Source organism: Mobula hypostoma, chromosome 18 (assembly GCF_963921235.1).
Source record: "Mobula hypostoma chromosome 18, sMobHyp1.1, whole genome shotgun sequence".
Taxonomy (NCBI): domain Eukaryota; kingdom Metazoa; phylum Chordata; class Chondrichthyes; order Myliobatiformes; family Myliobatidae; genus Mobula; species Mobula hypostoma.
Genome location: NC_086114.1, coordinates 68,810,631 through 68,824,927, shown reverse-complemented (window position 1 = coordinate 68,824,927; position 14,297 = coordinate 68,810,631). Strand labels below are relative to the sequence as shown.

General features: G+C 42.9%; 1 protein-coding gene across 1 annotated transcript in view; it reads right to left on the bottom strand.

The window, feature by feature from the left end:
* Positions 1-1,893: 1,893 nt before the first annotated feature.
* tm2d3 (TM2 domain containing 3) overlaps positions 1,894-14,297 on the bottom strand; it is a 62,685-nt gene continuing 50,281 nt past the window's right edge. Inside the window, 3 exon segments of the mRNA XM_063070121.1 lie at positions 1,894-3,210; positions 10,459-10,534; positions 12,922-13,096. Of these exon segments, the coding sequence (XP_062926191.1) occupies positions 3,045-3,210; positions 10,459-10,534; positions 12,922-13,096 (417 nt within the window). The 3' untranslated portion in view covers positions 1,894-3,044.

Sequence of the window (14,297 nt, the reverse complement as noted above, 5' to 3'; positions counted from 1 at the left end):
AAAATAATGCTCTCACCATAACTCACTGTTTTGTGTGTTTGAGCCAATTCTGCACCCATTCGCAGATTTTACCCTGAATCCTTACCTCCTGTAATTTGATTATTAAGCTGTTGTGGGGTACCTTGTTATAAGCCTTCTGAAAATCCAAGTAAATGGATTGTTATAATAAATTTTAGTTGCCTCTTCATAGAACTCCAGCATATTAGTAAAACCTGAGTTCTCCATCTGAACCCATGCTGGGTTTCTGTTAACATGCCTGTTCTTAACAACTGCTTTTCCATCTCATTCTTTACTAATGTTTCCATTATCTTGCCTGCGATACACAATTAGCTTACTGGTCTATAGTTACCAGGGTCAATGCAGTCACCCTTCCATGTTACCCCATTTCCAGTCCTTTGTCTTCACTGTTAGGGATTTGTATATATAATCACAGATCTCTAAATACCCTTGGATGCATATTGTCTGGCCCTGGAGATTTATTAACTTTCAGCCTTTTCAGCTAAAGCAGGACCTCATATCCTAAGATCTGTAAGTCACCTAAAACAACCTTATTTTTCCTCTACATTCAATGGCATCTTGCTAACATCTTTGCCGATGAATATTTTAGCAAAATATGAGTTAGGAGCCACATTATCTATCCCACCAAGGATTGAGGGTGACCTTTTCTGAAAGATCTTGTCAAGTTAAAAATGAGATGAGTCCCCCCCTTCATAATTTAACACCCATTATTATTCCCAATACTCCTAGCTTCCTCCTTGACTTTCTTTTACTACTCAACTATTGAAAAAAAATCTCTTGGGGGGGTCAATCAGCAATATCCTTCTCAACCTGCCCTGCCCTTTGGCAATCTCTTGACTATAGCTCTCATTTTCATATGCCCTACAGTTACAGTTTTTCTGTATTCCTTGTATAGCTGTCTTTTCTTCAATAACTTTTATGTGCATCTTTATTCATCCATGTTGTTGATTTTTTTTTAAATTTCTTGTCCTAACCTTGGGTATGAACATTTCCTGCACTGAGTATTACCTCTAAAAATCAGTCCCATTGTTCCTCAACTGACTCAATGGCGAGCAGTTCTTCCCAGTTTACCTTCTGAAATCTTTATGATATTGGCACAAACGTTGCCTTTCTGAAATTCAATTTAGTGGCTTTGGGTTTTACTGCTATACTCTCCCAAAAAACCCTTTGAGAATAACAATGTTATTGCTTGTTCCTAAAGGCTCAAAACTTCTGTACTCAAATTTCTATTCTGACTGTTACAGAAAATCAAATCTAGACAGGCCTCCCCTCTTGTTGCTGCATTAACGTACTGGGTCAAAAAACAATCATTAATTCACTTTCCTGTAATCCATTAGTTTACTAGGTTCTCCCACTCAATACTTGGGAAATTAAAATCACCCATAACTATAACAATACTATTAGAACAAACTTTTCTAATATTCTGATAGTTTATTAAACATCACTATCTGCATTACGGGGTCTAATATACACCCAATGTTATTTCTTTATCTTTATAGTTTGAAATTCTCACCCAGATATCTAAGTCTCAATTCATCTCCTATCATATGCAGCCTCACATTTAAATTCTCATGTATATGCTGCTATTTATGATCTTGCCTATCTTTTCCCTTTATTCTATATTCATCACCATCCTTTGAGGGCAACCAGATTTCCGTTATTGCTATTACATCGTACTTAGACACACTTGCACATAAACCCAGCTCTTATTCTTGCCATCGTTAATGTATACTGATGTTTTTATCCTATTCTAACCCAGTTTTATAGTTTTGAAGCCTATAATCAGTTTGTCCTAATCAATAAAGAATATTAAAGATTATATGTAGCCAAATTGAAGTTTATTACAAATAAAGAGATGATTTCAATTGCATTAATCACATTGATGTTTATTTTCACATTTTTCTAACAATATACAGTAAATTTCTACACTTATCCAAAGCATTGAATCCAACCACATGAACTCATAAAACCAGATTTAAATCATAGCAGCATTATCAACCGAAAAACATGAATGTCAGGTTTCACTGAATCTCTATTGACAGAGTTGTGTGGAAGGCAGTGGAAACACCGGCTGATGGAAATACCAGGCACTTGGTGTGTCAGCCTCAAGACCCTTAACACAATTGTAACATAAAATCTGTCATTCCAGCTCAGAAAAACGTGAATGATAGATGCATGGAGTGAGGGATATAACTGAGGCCACTCACCTTCCAGCCTGCTTTCCTAACCCATATTCCACAGCTGTTTTAATGTCTGGCATTAGAAGTTCAGAGTCTTCCAATGAATCTCCCTGTGGGGCCACAGCAGAACTTAAGATCTGGCCCAGATTGGAATGATCATTGTCACCAGCACAAGGAACTTTGGCAGATCCACCATTTGCACACTGGAGTGCAATGGAAGCCCAGTCTATCATCAATCCCACCCACACCTAAAGTAAACTGCTGTTGCTATTCCCATGGAGTACAATCAGCAGTTCCACTTTCCCCATGTTACTCAAAACATCAATAGCAAATTTAGAAGGCCCAGAAAATGGGAACAGGTGATTTGTGGACATGCCTGTGTTTCTCTTGCTGCCAGCAGCCCAAAGCCATTAATTTGCTTGCATCTCCCATCTTCTCTTGTTCCTCAGTGAGAAAGCTGTACGTTAAGTACATTTAAAATCTTTGTCAGCTGATTTCCACACCCACCACATCCAAATGGTCAGATTTGCAGACAGTCTTTAGGCCTCTGGCTGACCAGAAAATGTACAGATAATTTCCCCATGCAAAGATGCAATCAGGGCAAAACCTCACTGTGGAGTCCCAAGAATGTCTTCATTGGTAATTTCAATAATCATTTTCAAAGCTGTTTACCTATAAGACCAACAGGAACCAACTGTACAAAACAATTGAACTTGGTGCAAGTCCTCAGCTTGATAAATAAATGTTTAAAAAATAGCGATTCGCTTACAGAATTAGCATTCTCCGAAGTATCACAGCTTGTGTTCTACAGCTCCACATGGTGTTGTCACAAGGTTCTCCTGCAGCTCAGATATACAATGAGCCATCAGCAGGCCCAACATAGCCAATCCCAATCAGCAACACATCTATCAAAGTCCATATTCCAAGTCCTCCGAAGCTAAAGAGTTTACCAAGACCTTCCTTCCACTGGCCCAGGTAGAAGCGGTCTGCTCCAAACCCTCCCAAAGTGATGCTGAAAGCAAATTAAAACTTGTGTTAAGCAAAGAAGAAACATTAGCAAAGTGTGAACACATCTACATCATAGCAAACTGAAGAATACCACCCCTGTGGCACAAATTAACATGGAGACCCATTGCTGATCACCTTCCAGTGTCAGCAGGCATTACGAGCTCAGACTTGTTACATAGATGAATATTTTCCAACAATCAACAGCTCAGGCTGTAATGAACTGCTGCTCGGAATTGATTTCAGAGACCACATTCCACAGGTTAAATGGGAAAGTCAGTTTTCATGTAAGCTCTAAGCTCAAATGGGGAAAAGCTCAGGACTTGCTGCAAAGTGCGTCACTGGTAATAAAGAAATACATAACCACGACAAACTAAATAGTTTTCAAATGTTTACTCTGTCCACTTTGCGAAGAAACTGTTAAACTCTGTTTTCAGGCTCTCCTTTGGATCGAGACTACAGAGCGTCGTGGAAGCTGAATTCTGAAGGAAGGCAGTTTTTTTAAAAAACTTCTTCGAGTGCAAGAAGGGCGAGACCGCGCGGAGAGTTTAAAAAGGAGACCACCCTATACAGTGGGCAGCTGTCGGAGCGGGCAGCGGAGTGAGCGGTAGCAGAGTGTAGGGCTTTGGCATCAACGGGCTTCGGCGATAAACAGCAAGAGGTGAGAGCGAGGCACCAACTCTTTTTTTCTCTCCCCCCCCCCACCCCTTTCACGAATCGGCCCGGACAGACAGGAACAACAGGGCTCTCACAGCTAACGGTACGAGCTAATGGTTCAAAAAGTTCGTCTGTTTGGCGAGGTAAGTGGGTGAGTAGACTTATTTTTCCTGTTTCATTCCTGTAGAATTAGGTAGCATGCCTGCAGGGTTAGTGCTTTGTTCAGGGTGTCAGATGTGGGAATCCTGGGAGACCTCCAGCCTCCCTGTTGCCAGGTGCACCGAGTTGCAGCTCCTCAGAGACCGTGTTAGGGATCTGGAGCTGCAGCTTGATGACCTACTGCTTATCAGGGAAAGTGAAGAGGTGATCGATAGGAGCTACAGGGAGGTAGTCATCCCTAGGCTACAGGGGTCAGAAAACTGGGTCACTGTCAAGAGAGGGAAGGGAAATGCCCGGATAGTGGAGAGCAAACCTGTGGCTGTCCCCCTCAGCAACAAATATCTTGTTCTGGATGCTGTTGAGGGGGATGACCTGACAGGGGACACCCACGGTGACCAGGTCTCTGGCACTGAGCCTGGCGCTGTTGTGCAGGAGAGAAGGAGGGAGACGAGAAATGCGGTAGTCGTAGGGGATTCCATAGTCAGGGGAACGGACAGGAGATTCTGTGAGCCTGACAGAGATACCCGCATGGCGTGTTGCCTCCCAGGTGCCAGGGTATGGGATGTCTCGGATCGGGTCCTGAATATTCTAAAGGGGGAGGGTGAGCAGCCAGTTGTCTTGGTACATGTTGGTACCAATGACATAGATAGGACAAAGGAGGAGGTCCTGAAGAGAGATTTCTGGGAATTAGGAAGGAAGCTGAGAAGCAGGACCTCCAGGGTAGTAATCTCGGGATTGCTACCTGTGCCACGTGCTAGCGAGGGCAAGAGTAGTCAGATCAGGCAGATGAATGCGTGGCTGAGAGACTGGTGTAGGGGGCAGGGCTTCAGATTCTTGAATAATCGGGATCTCTTCTGGGGGAAGTATGACCTGCTCAAAAAGGACAGGTTACACCTGAACCCGAAGGGGACCAATATCCTGGCGGGAAAGTTTAATAGAGCTGTTAGGGAGGGTTTAATCTAATTTGGCAGGGGGATGGGAACTGGAATGATAGAGCAGAGGAAGGGGAAAACAAAAAATCTTAAGATAGTGAGCAGTAAAGATGTCAGGAAAGACAGGTGATGGGGCAAATTTGTAGCCATTGGGATGAGTTGTAGTGCAATAAAGTTGCAGTGAAATCAAAGCAAAAAGTACCAAATACTGGTCTTAAGGTGTTGTACTTAAATGCACGCAGCATAAGGAATAAGGTGGATGATCTTGTCATACAGCTACAGATTGGCAGGTATGATATTGTGGCCATCACTGAGACCTGGCTAAAGGATGCATGTCTCTGGGAGCTGAACGCCCAAGGATACACGGTGTAGCGGAAGGATAGGAAGATAGGCAGAGGGGGAGGCGTGGCTTTATTGGTAAGAAATGATATTAAATCATTAGAAAGAGGTGATATAGGATCGGAAGGTGCAGAATCTTTATGGGTTGAGCAGGGGTAAAAGGACCCTGATGGCAGTTATTTATAGGCCTCCAAACGGCTGCAGGGATGTGGGCTACAAAATACAACTGAAAATAGAAAAGGCTTGTCAGAAGGGCAGTGTTATGATAATTGTGGGGGATTTTAACATGCGAGTAGATTGGGAAAATCAGGTCAGCACTGGATCTCAAGAGAGAGAATTTGTAGAATGTCTGCGAGATGGCTTTTTAGAACAGCTTGTTGTTGATCCCACTAGGGGATCGGCTATACTGGATTGCATACTGTGTAATGAACCAGAGGTGATTAGAGAGATTGAGGTGAAGGAACCCTCTGGAGGCAGTGATCATAACATGATTGGGTTCTCTGTGAAATTAGAAAAAGAGAAGCCGAAATCTGATGTGTCGGTATTTCAGTGGAGTAAAGGAAATTACAGTGGCATGAGAGAGGAACTGGCCAAAGTTGACTGGAAAGGGACACTGGCGGGAAAGACAGCAGAGCAGCAGTGGAGCAGTGGCTGGAGTTTATGCAAGAAATGAGGAATGTGCAAGACAGGTATATTACAAAAAAGAAGAAATTTTCGAGTGGAAAAAGGATGCAACCGTGGTTGACAAGAGAAGTCAAAGCCAAAGTTAAAGCAAAGGAGAGGGCATACAAGGAAGCAAAAATTAGTGGGAAGACAGAGGATTGGGAAGTTTTTAAAACCTTACAAAAGGAAACCAAGAAGGTCATTAAGACAGAAAAGATTAACTATGAAAGGAAGCTAGCAAATAATATCAAAGAGGATACTAAAAGCTTTTTCAAGTATATAAAGAGTAAAAGACAGGTGAGAGTAGATATAGGACCGATAGAAAATGATGCTGGAGAAATTGTAATGGGAGATAAGGAGATGGCAGATGAACTGAACAAGTATTTTGCATCAGTCTTCACTGAGGAAGACAGCAGTATACCAGACACTCAAGGGTGGCAGGGAAGAGAAGTGTGCGCAGTCACAATTACGACAGAGAAAGTACTCAGGAAGCTGAATAGGCTAAAGGTAGATAAATCTCTTGGACCAGATGGAATGCACCCTCGTGTTCTGAAGGAAGTAGCTGTGGAGATTGCGGAGGCATTAGCGATGATCTTTCAAAAGTCGATAGATTCTGGCATGGTTCTGGAAGACTGGAAGATTGCAAATGTCACTCCGCTATTTAAGAAGGGGGCAAGGAAGCAAAAAGGAAATTATAGACCTGTTAGCTTGACATTGGTGGTTGGGAAGTTGTTGGAGTCGATTGTCAAGGATGAGGTTACAGAGTACCTGGAGGCATATGACAAGATAGGCAGAACTCAGCATGGATTCCTTAAAGGAAAATCCTGCCTGACAAACCTATTACAATTTTTTGAGGAAATTACCAGTAGGCTAGACAAGGGAGATGCAGTGGATGTTGTATATTTGGATTTACAGAAGGCCTTTGACAAGGTGCCACATATGAGGCTACTTAACAAGATAAGAGCCTATAGAATTACAGGAAAGTTACATACGTGGATAGAGCGTTGGCTGATTGGCAGGAAACAGAGAGTGGGAATAAAGGGATCCTACTCTGGATGGCTGCCGGTTACCAGTGGCGTTCCGCAGGGATCAGTGTTGGGGCCGCTTCCTGTCACATTGTACATCAACGATTTGGATTATGGAATAGATGGCTTTGTGGCTAAGTTTGCTGACGATACGAAGATAGGTGGAGAGGCCAGTAGTGCTGAGGAAACGGAGAATCTGCAGAGAGACTTGGATAGATTGGAAGAATGGGCAGAGAAGTGGCAAATCAGTAGTGAAGAAGGCGAATGCAATGTTGGCATTCATTTCTAGAGGAATAGAGTATAGGAGCAGGGATGTGACGTTGAGGCTCTATAAGGCGTTGGTGAGACCTCACTTGGAGTACTGTGGGCAGTTTTGGTCTCCTCATTTAAGAAAGGATGTGCTGACGTTGGAGAGGGTACAGAGAAGATTCACTAGAATGATTCCGGGAATGAGGGGGTTAACATATGAGGAACGTTTGTCCGCTCTAGGACTGTATTCCTTGGAGTTTAGAAGAATGAGGGGAGACCTCAGAAACATTTCAAATGTTGAAAGGCATGGACAGAGTGGATGTGGCAAAGTTGTTTCCGATGATGGGGAAGTCACTTTGTGTTTGGAATGGCCAAGTCAGAGTCCAGATCTTAACTCAACTGAGATGTTGTGGCATGACCTGAAGAGGGCTGTTCGTGCAAGGTATCCCAGAAATGTTGATAAACTGAAAGTTTTGTATGGAGGACTGGTCTACAATTCCTCCTTGCTTTTGTGCAAGTCTGATCAGCAGCTACACGAAACATTTGGTGTAGGTTTTTGCCGCATAAGGAGGTTCTACCAGTTTTTAAATATAAGGGTTGACATACTTTTTCCAGCCTAGACTGTGAATGTGTTCAATAAATACATGAAAAGTACAATGGTTTGTATGTTATTAGTTTAGGCAGCTTGTGTTTGTCAATCATTATGACTTAGATGAAGATCAGACCATATTTTATGAGTAATTAATGCAAAAAAACAGGTAATTGCAAACATCCACAAACTTCTTACAACTATACACTTGCCAGATCCTTTCTGATACCATCAAAATTGGCTCCTCTCCAATTTAGACTCTCAGCCAGTGGACCAAACACATCTTTTTCCATATTTACTTTGAAACTAATGGTATTATTATCACTGGATACAAAGTGTTCACCCACACGGACTTCCGTCACTTGCCCTGTCTCATTCCCTAACAGCAGATCAAGTATTGCATGCTTGCTCTTTGGCACTTCTATGTACTGAAGGAAACTTTCCTGAACACATTTGACAAACTCTATTCCATTAGTCCTTTTATGGTATGGGAGTACCAGTCAATATGTGGAAAGCTAAAATCACCTCTTACAACAACCTTATGTTTCTTGCGAAAGGCTGTGATCTCTCTACAAATTTGTTCCTCTAAATCCCTTTCTTATCCCCAAATAACCTTCCTTATTTTCAGTTCTATGCATAACTCCTCACTGGACAAGTTCTCCAATCTGTCCTGACTGAGCACTGCCATGACACTTCCCTGAACCAGTAACAACACCCATCCTTCTTTAACCCCTTTCATTCTCTTGCATCTAAAACAACAGAATCCCAGAATACTGAGCTACCAGTCCTCCCCCTTCTGCAACCAAGTCTCACTAATGGCTCCAATATCATAATTTCAGGTGCTGATCCCCGCCCTGAGCTCACCTGCCTTTCCTCCAATACTTCTCGCATTGAAATATATGCACCATTAGCAAACCTTCCTGCGAGGACATTAGACCCCCCACCTCCAGTTCAGGTGCAAACGGTCACTTCTGTACAGGTCCCACCTTCCCCGGAAGAGACCAATGGTCCAAAAATCTGATGCCCTCCCTCTTACACCAACTCCGTAGCCACGTGTTAAACTGTATAACCTTCCTAGTTTTGGCCTCATAGCACGACATGAGTAGCAATCCTGAGATCACAACCCTGGAGGGCCAGCCCTTTAACTTAGCACCTAACTCCCTGCATTTCCCTTTGACTCATCCTCATCACTCATCCTACCCATGTCATTGGTACCTACAGGGAACACGACCACTGGCTGTACAATCATCCACTTAAGATTGCTGAGGACTTGATCTGAGATGTCCCAGACTCTGACACCTGGAAGGCAACATACCATTCGGGAACCTCACTCTTATCCACAGAACCTCCTTTCTGTTCCCCTAACAAATTCCCCATCACCACAGCTCACCTCTTCTCCCCTCATTCCCTTCTGAGTCTCAGTCATTCTCAGTGCCAGAGACCCGACCACTGTGACTTTCCTCTGTTAGGTCAACACCCCGTCCCCCCGCCCCAAACACACCAGTGTCCAAAGTGGTATACCTACTGTTCAGGGGGATAGCCTCAGGGACACGCTGCACAGGCTGTTTAACACCATTTTCTTCCTAAATGTCACCCAGTTTCCTGTGTCATGCACCTTGGCTGTAACTACCTCTTCATATGTCTGATCTATCACCCCCTCAGTCTTTGAAATGATTTGGAGTTCATCCAGTTCCAGCTCCAACTCCTTAATGCAGCTGGATGTACTTCTCTTAGTTGTAGTGGTCAGGGACACCGGAGGTCTCCCTGCCTTCCCACATCCCGCAAGAGGAGTATTCCACTATCCTGCCTGGCAAATATAAAGGAGAAAAACCAATAAATAAACTGTGTGGGGGAAAAAAGCTATCGACAGTTTTTTGCTTTCTCTCACTCAAGCCTCAAATAACCATTCCAACCATGGCCACTCCACTTGGCCCTGCCTTATTTTAATTTGTTCTTACCAATTCATCAAAATTGCTCTTTGGCAGCTGCTCAAAACACCAAATTGCTGTGAGTCGATGCTTTTTCTACTCAATTGGTGAAGTAAACTGCTCTCGGAAGCCACCCAGTTCAAACTGCAATTAGGATTATAAAGCAAATGGCGACTTTGCTGCTGATACTCGATGTCGTCACATCTCCAGCCTTAGACAGTGTTCCACAATGAAAATCATCACGCGGGAACAACGCAGTTTCTGCATCTCTATGTACACAGCTTGGGACGGGCCCTTTCAGCCCAACCAGCCACACCACCCAGCAACCCAGGCCGAATCAGAGGACAATTTATAATGATCAGTTGTACTAACTGGTACACCTACACCTATGGACCGTGAGAGGAAACCAGAGGTTCTTCCATGTGGTCACGGGAAGGACACAGACTCCTTACGGGCAACCTCAGAATTGAAGTCCACACTCCGAAACCTTGAGCTGCAATGATGTCATGCAAATTGCTACGCTATTGTGGTGCGCCAAGGTGATCAATGATGACAGGTGCGACAGAGGGAAGTGAATATTCACAATGCAAAAATACATGAACAGCAAACACATGCAACTCATAATCATCAACAAATCTACTATCTGTAAATCTATTCATCAGTGAATATAGAAACAAAGACCATTCTCATTGAAGAATCAAAATCTATTTTTACCTGAGAGCCAATGCAGTTGACCACTTGTAACCTCCTGTCCAATTGCAATACATCTTCTTCTGAAATGTGCGATTACCTGACAACAGAATAAAAATCTCAAGACGACAAGACATTTATATTTGACATATATGTGTGATACCGGGGCCAGAAACTAATGACAACAATGAGGTAAGAAGTTCCAATACAAACGCAGGTCAATGACTCAAAACTCGTTCAGAAGCTGCACACCGTAATTGCTAGAAAGTTCGAGCAATACGCTGTTACATCAAAGTGGCACTCAGACCACTGATTTCCGGTTTTCACCAAACTGACTGATCTCATCAAAGCTGCAACAATCGGTGCAATCAGACGGGTTTTTAAATATTAACATAATAAATTGCAGTTTGTAGGAAAAGGTCCAAACTTGCACAGTCCTCCTTGTAATGTTTGTAATGAAAATGTGGTCGTAATTCTTGACTTCTGTGCCCAGTTTTAAACTGATTCTATCCACTCCTCACTTGTAACTCAGTAAATCTCCAAAATACAAGGAAAGCAGCCCTGGCAATACATGTTGAGTTCAGTTACTAACAATAGTTCTGATAAAATAAAACTGAATGTCTTCCAGTCAAGATAACTTGTCAAAATGACTTTTAAATGTTCGTTAATGTACCTGCCTATCTCACTCCATACACAGACCATCCTATGGGTGGTAAAATTTGTATTTCAAGTTCCTATTAAATCTGTCCCTAAGCCTAAGCCCCGATGGGGAAAAAGCAAGAGAAAAGGAGAATAAATTAGCCATGATGGAATAGTGGAGCAGACTTGATGGGCTGAAAGGCCTAATTCTGCTCCCGTAGCTTACGAATTCCCCAACACTGGGGGAAAAAAGAGAGTGCTTTTGTCCTATTTATGTCCCTCAAGAACCACCTTTATAAAGTCGCCCCTCATTCTCCAACACACCAGTGAGCAACTCCCAGCCTGCCCAACCCTCTGTCCATATCCTCCTGGATGTGCAGCTTCGAATATTCAAAGCACTTTACTCAGGCATTTCAACACTTACAGTGCAACCTTAGTCCTCTGTATCATACTCCACCACACAACGGTCAAGGTCAAAGGACGTTCATTAGCTAAGTCAGGAAGTGTCACGACCTTGACCATGGCATTTAAATGATTAATGTATGTGGACCCCACCAAATAACTGAACCCAGTCAGTGGATCATGGGTTTCATGGGCCATGTGGTGACTCCTACAGAATCAAAACACAAGAACAGGAACAGGAGTCAGCCATCTGATCATGGCTGATCTGGCCATGGAGTCAGCTCTACCTACCTGCATTCTCCCCAGAACCCTTAATTCTCCTGCTATGCAATAATCCATCTAAATATATTTACTTTGGTAAATTCCACTGCTTCCCTGCACAAAGAATTCAACAGGTTAACTACTCGCTGGGAAAAGCAGTTACCTCTTATCTCCATCTTAAATCTAGTCCCCCAGTTCTAGTCTCACTTTGAATTGAATTGACTATAATACTTACATCCTTCACATACATGAGGAATAAAAATCTTTACGTTACATCTCCGTCTAAATGTGCAATGTGCAATTTATAGTAATTTGTAATAAATAGTATGTACAACAGGACAGTCAATATAACGTAGAAATATAATTGTATCAACGTGAATTAATCAGTCTGATGGCCTGGTGGAAGAAGTCTGTTGGTCTTGGCTTTTATGCTGTTGTACCGTTTCCCAGATGGTAGCAGCTGGAACAGTTTGTGGTTTGGGTGACTTGGGTCCCCAATGATCCTTCGGACCCTTTTACACACCTGTCTCTGTAAAAGTCCTGAATCATGGGAAGTTTACATCCACAGATGCGCCAGGCTGTCTGCACCACTCTCTGCAGAGTCCTGTGATTGAGGGAGGGACAGTTCCCATACCAGGCAGTGATGCAGCCAGTCAGGATGCTCTCAATTGTGCTCCTAGATAAAGTCCTTAGGATTTGGGGACCCATACCAAACTTCTTCAATCATCTGAGGTGATGGGGTCACTGTTGTGCTTTTTCACCACATAGCCAGTATGTACAGACCACGTGAGATCCTCAGTGATGTGTATGCCGAGGAACTTAAAGCTAAACCTCTCTCAACCCCAGATCCATTGATGTCAATAGGGGCTAGCCTGTGTCCATTCCTTCTATAGTCCACAACCAGCTCCTTTCTTTTTCCGACATTGGGGGAGAGGTTGTTTACTTGACACCACTGTGTCAGGGTAATGACTTTCTCTCTGTAGGCTGAGTTATTGTTTGAGATTAGGCCAGTCAGTGGAAACAACTTTCCTGCTTCTATGTTCATCCAGTTCATTTTGATAATATCTGCGTTAAGCGGGACCTATTTTCATTTCAGGGTAATTCTGCACTTTCATTCATTCATTCCCATTTCACTCTGACATAACTCACACAACACCAGAGTTTGTTTTCCCACAGACCACTTACCAAGACAATGCACGTGCTCCAGGGCTGTGCAGTTAGAAATGAAGTATTCCCGTGGGCACCGCACACTCTTGCATTTTGTGGTTTCCTTGCAATGGTACTGACTGGGTGGCAGCTGCCAACAGAACTGGCAGACCATTGTTATCTGAAATGTTTTCTGGTCCGTTTTATTCTCATCCTGAGTAAACAAACAGAAACAAAGCAAGAATGAAGGGTATCAAACAATTCATTACAACAAATAGTTACTCTAATTTTCCACGTTTCTTTCCTGCCACATGCATCAATGGCAGCAATCAAGCTCCTGGAGCAGGACAGCAATGGTATCGCAACTCTCTTCCGTTCTCCAAAGTTGTGGATGGCTTCAATGCCCAGTCACCGAGAGTACAAGGAGTAGGTGTGGAACAGCAGCTCCCAGACACATATCTCAGGAAGGTGGAGACAGAACCTTGGAAATGAACGAAGCACAACAGGGGAAATATTCCAGTGAACAAATATGAAATACATGGGCTTGAGTAATGAAGACGTAATTCACACAAAAACTAAGTAGCTAATCAATCGTTTCACTCCCCAAGTCACAGACTGAAGGCCAAGTGCTGAAAAATGTTATAAGTATTCATGAGCACAGTGGACCAATGGGGTATCACACCAGAAATCGATGTCTTGCACCTTCCCCTAAATCCTTCTGCTTTGAAACTAGCATAAACTTGTTAATGTAAGGAAATATAAAACAAGCATTGTGTATTTTAAACAAGAGATTCTGCAAATGCTGGAAGTCCAGAGTAACAGACACTAAGTGCTGGAGGAACTCAGCAGGTCAGGCATCATCTTTATCCTAAAGAAAGGTCAAAATGTCATGTCTTTATTCCTCCCCAGACACTGCTTGACCTGTTGAATTCCTCCAGGATTGTGTATTTTTAATTTTACTTCAGGTTTACATCATTTGAGTTTATTCCAGACGTCAGTACACTGTAGACAGGATAAAATAATTCACCATGTTAGACGCACACGATTGGGCAGGAGCAGAGAGAAACAATGGAGTGTACTTGTTCAGAAACAGTGCAGCATTTATTATTTGAGCACAGTTCCTATGAGGTACAAAAGAAACATCTAACTGCTACTTTCAGATCTTTGAGAGAGTGTGTTTAAAATGGAAAGCTTGTGAGGATATCACTACCATTGTAATGTACACCAGAACATTTCACTTTCTGAAAAGCATTTGACTTTCTATGTTATTTCAGGTCCTTTTTTGGAGGGAGAGTTTAGTGGGTCTACTTCTTGTCTCTGCTCCACACTCCAACCCAGTGGGTAGCGGCAATGCTCCTGATTTTGGGTCTGCTAAACGCGATTAAACCAGAAGAAAACAGAGGGAGTGCAAATGC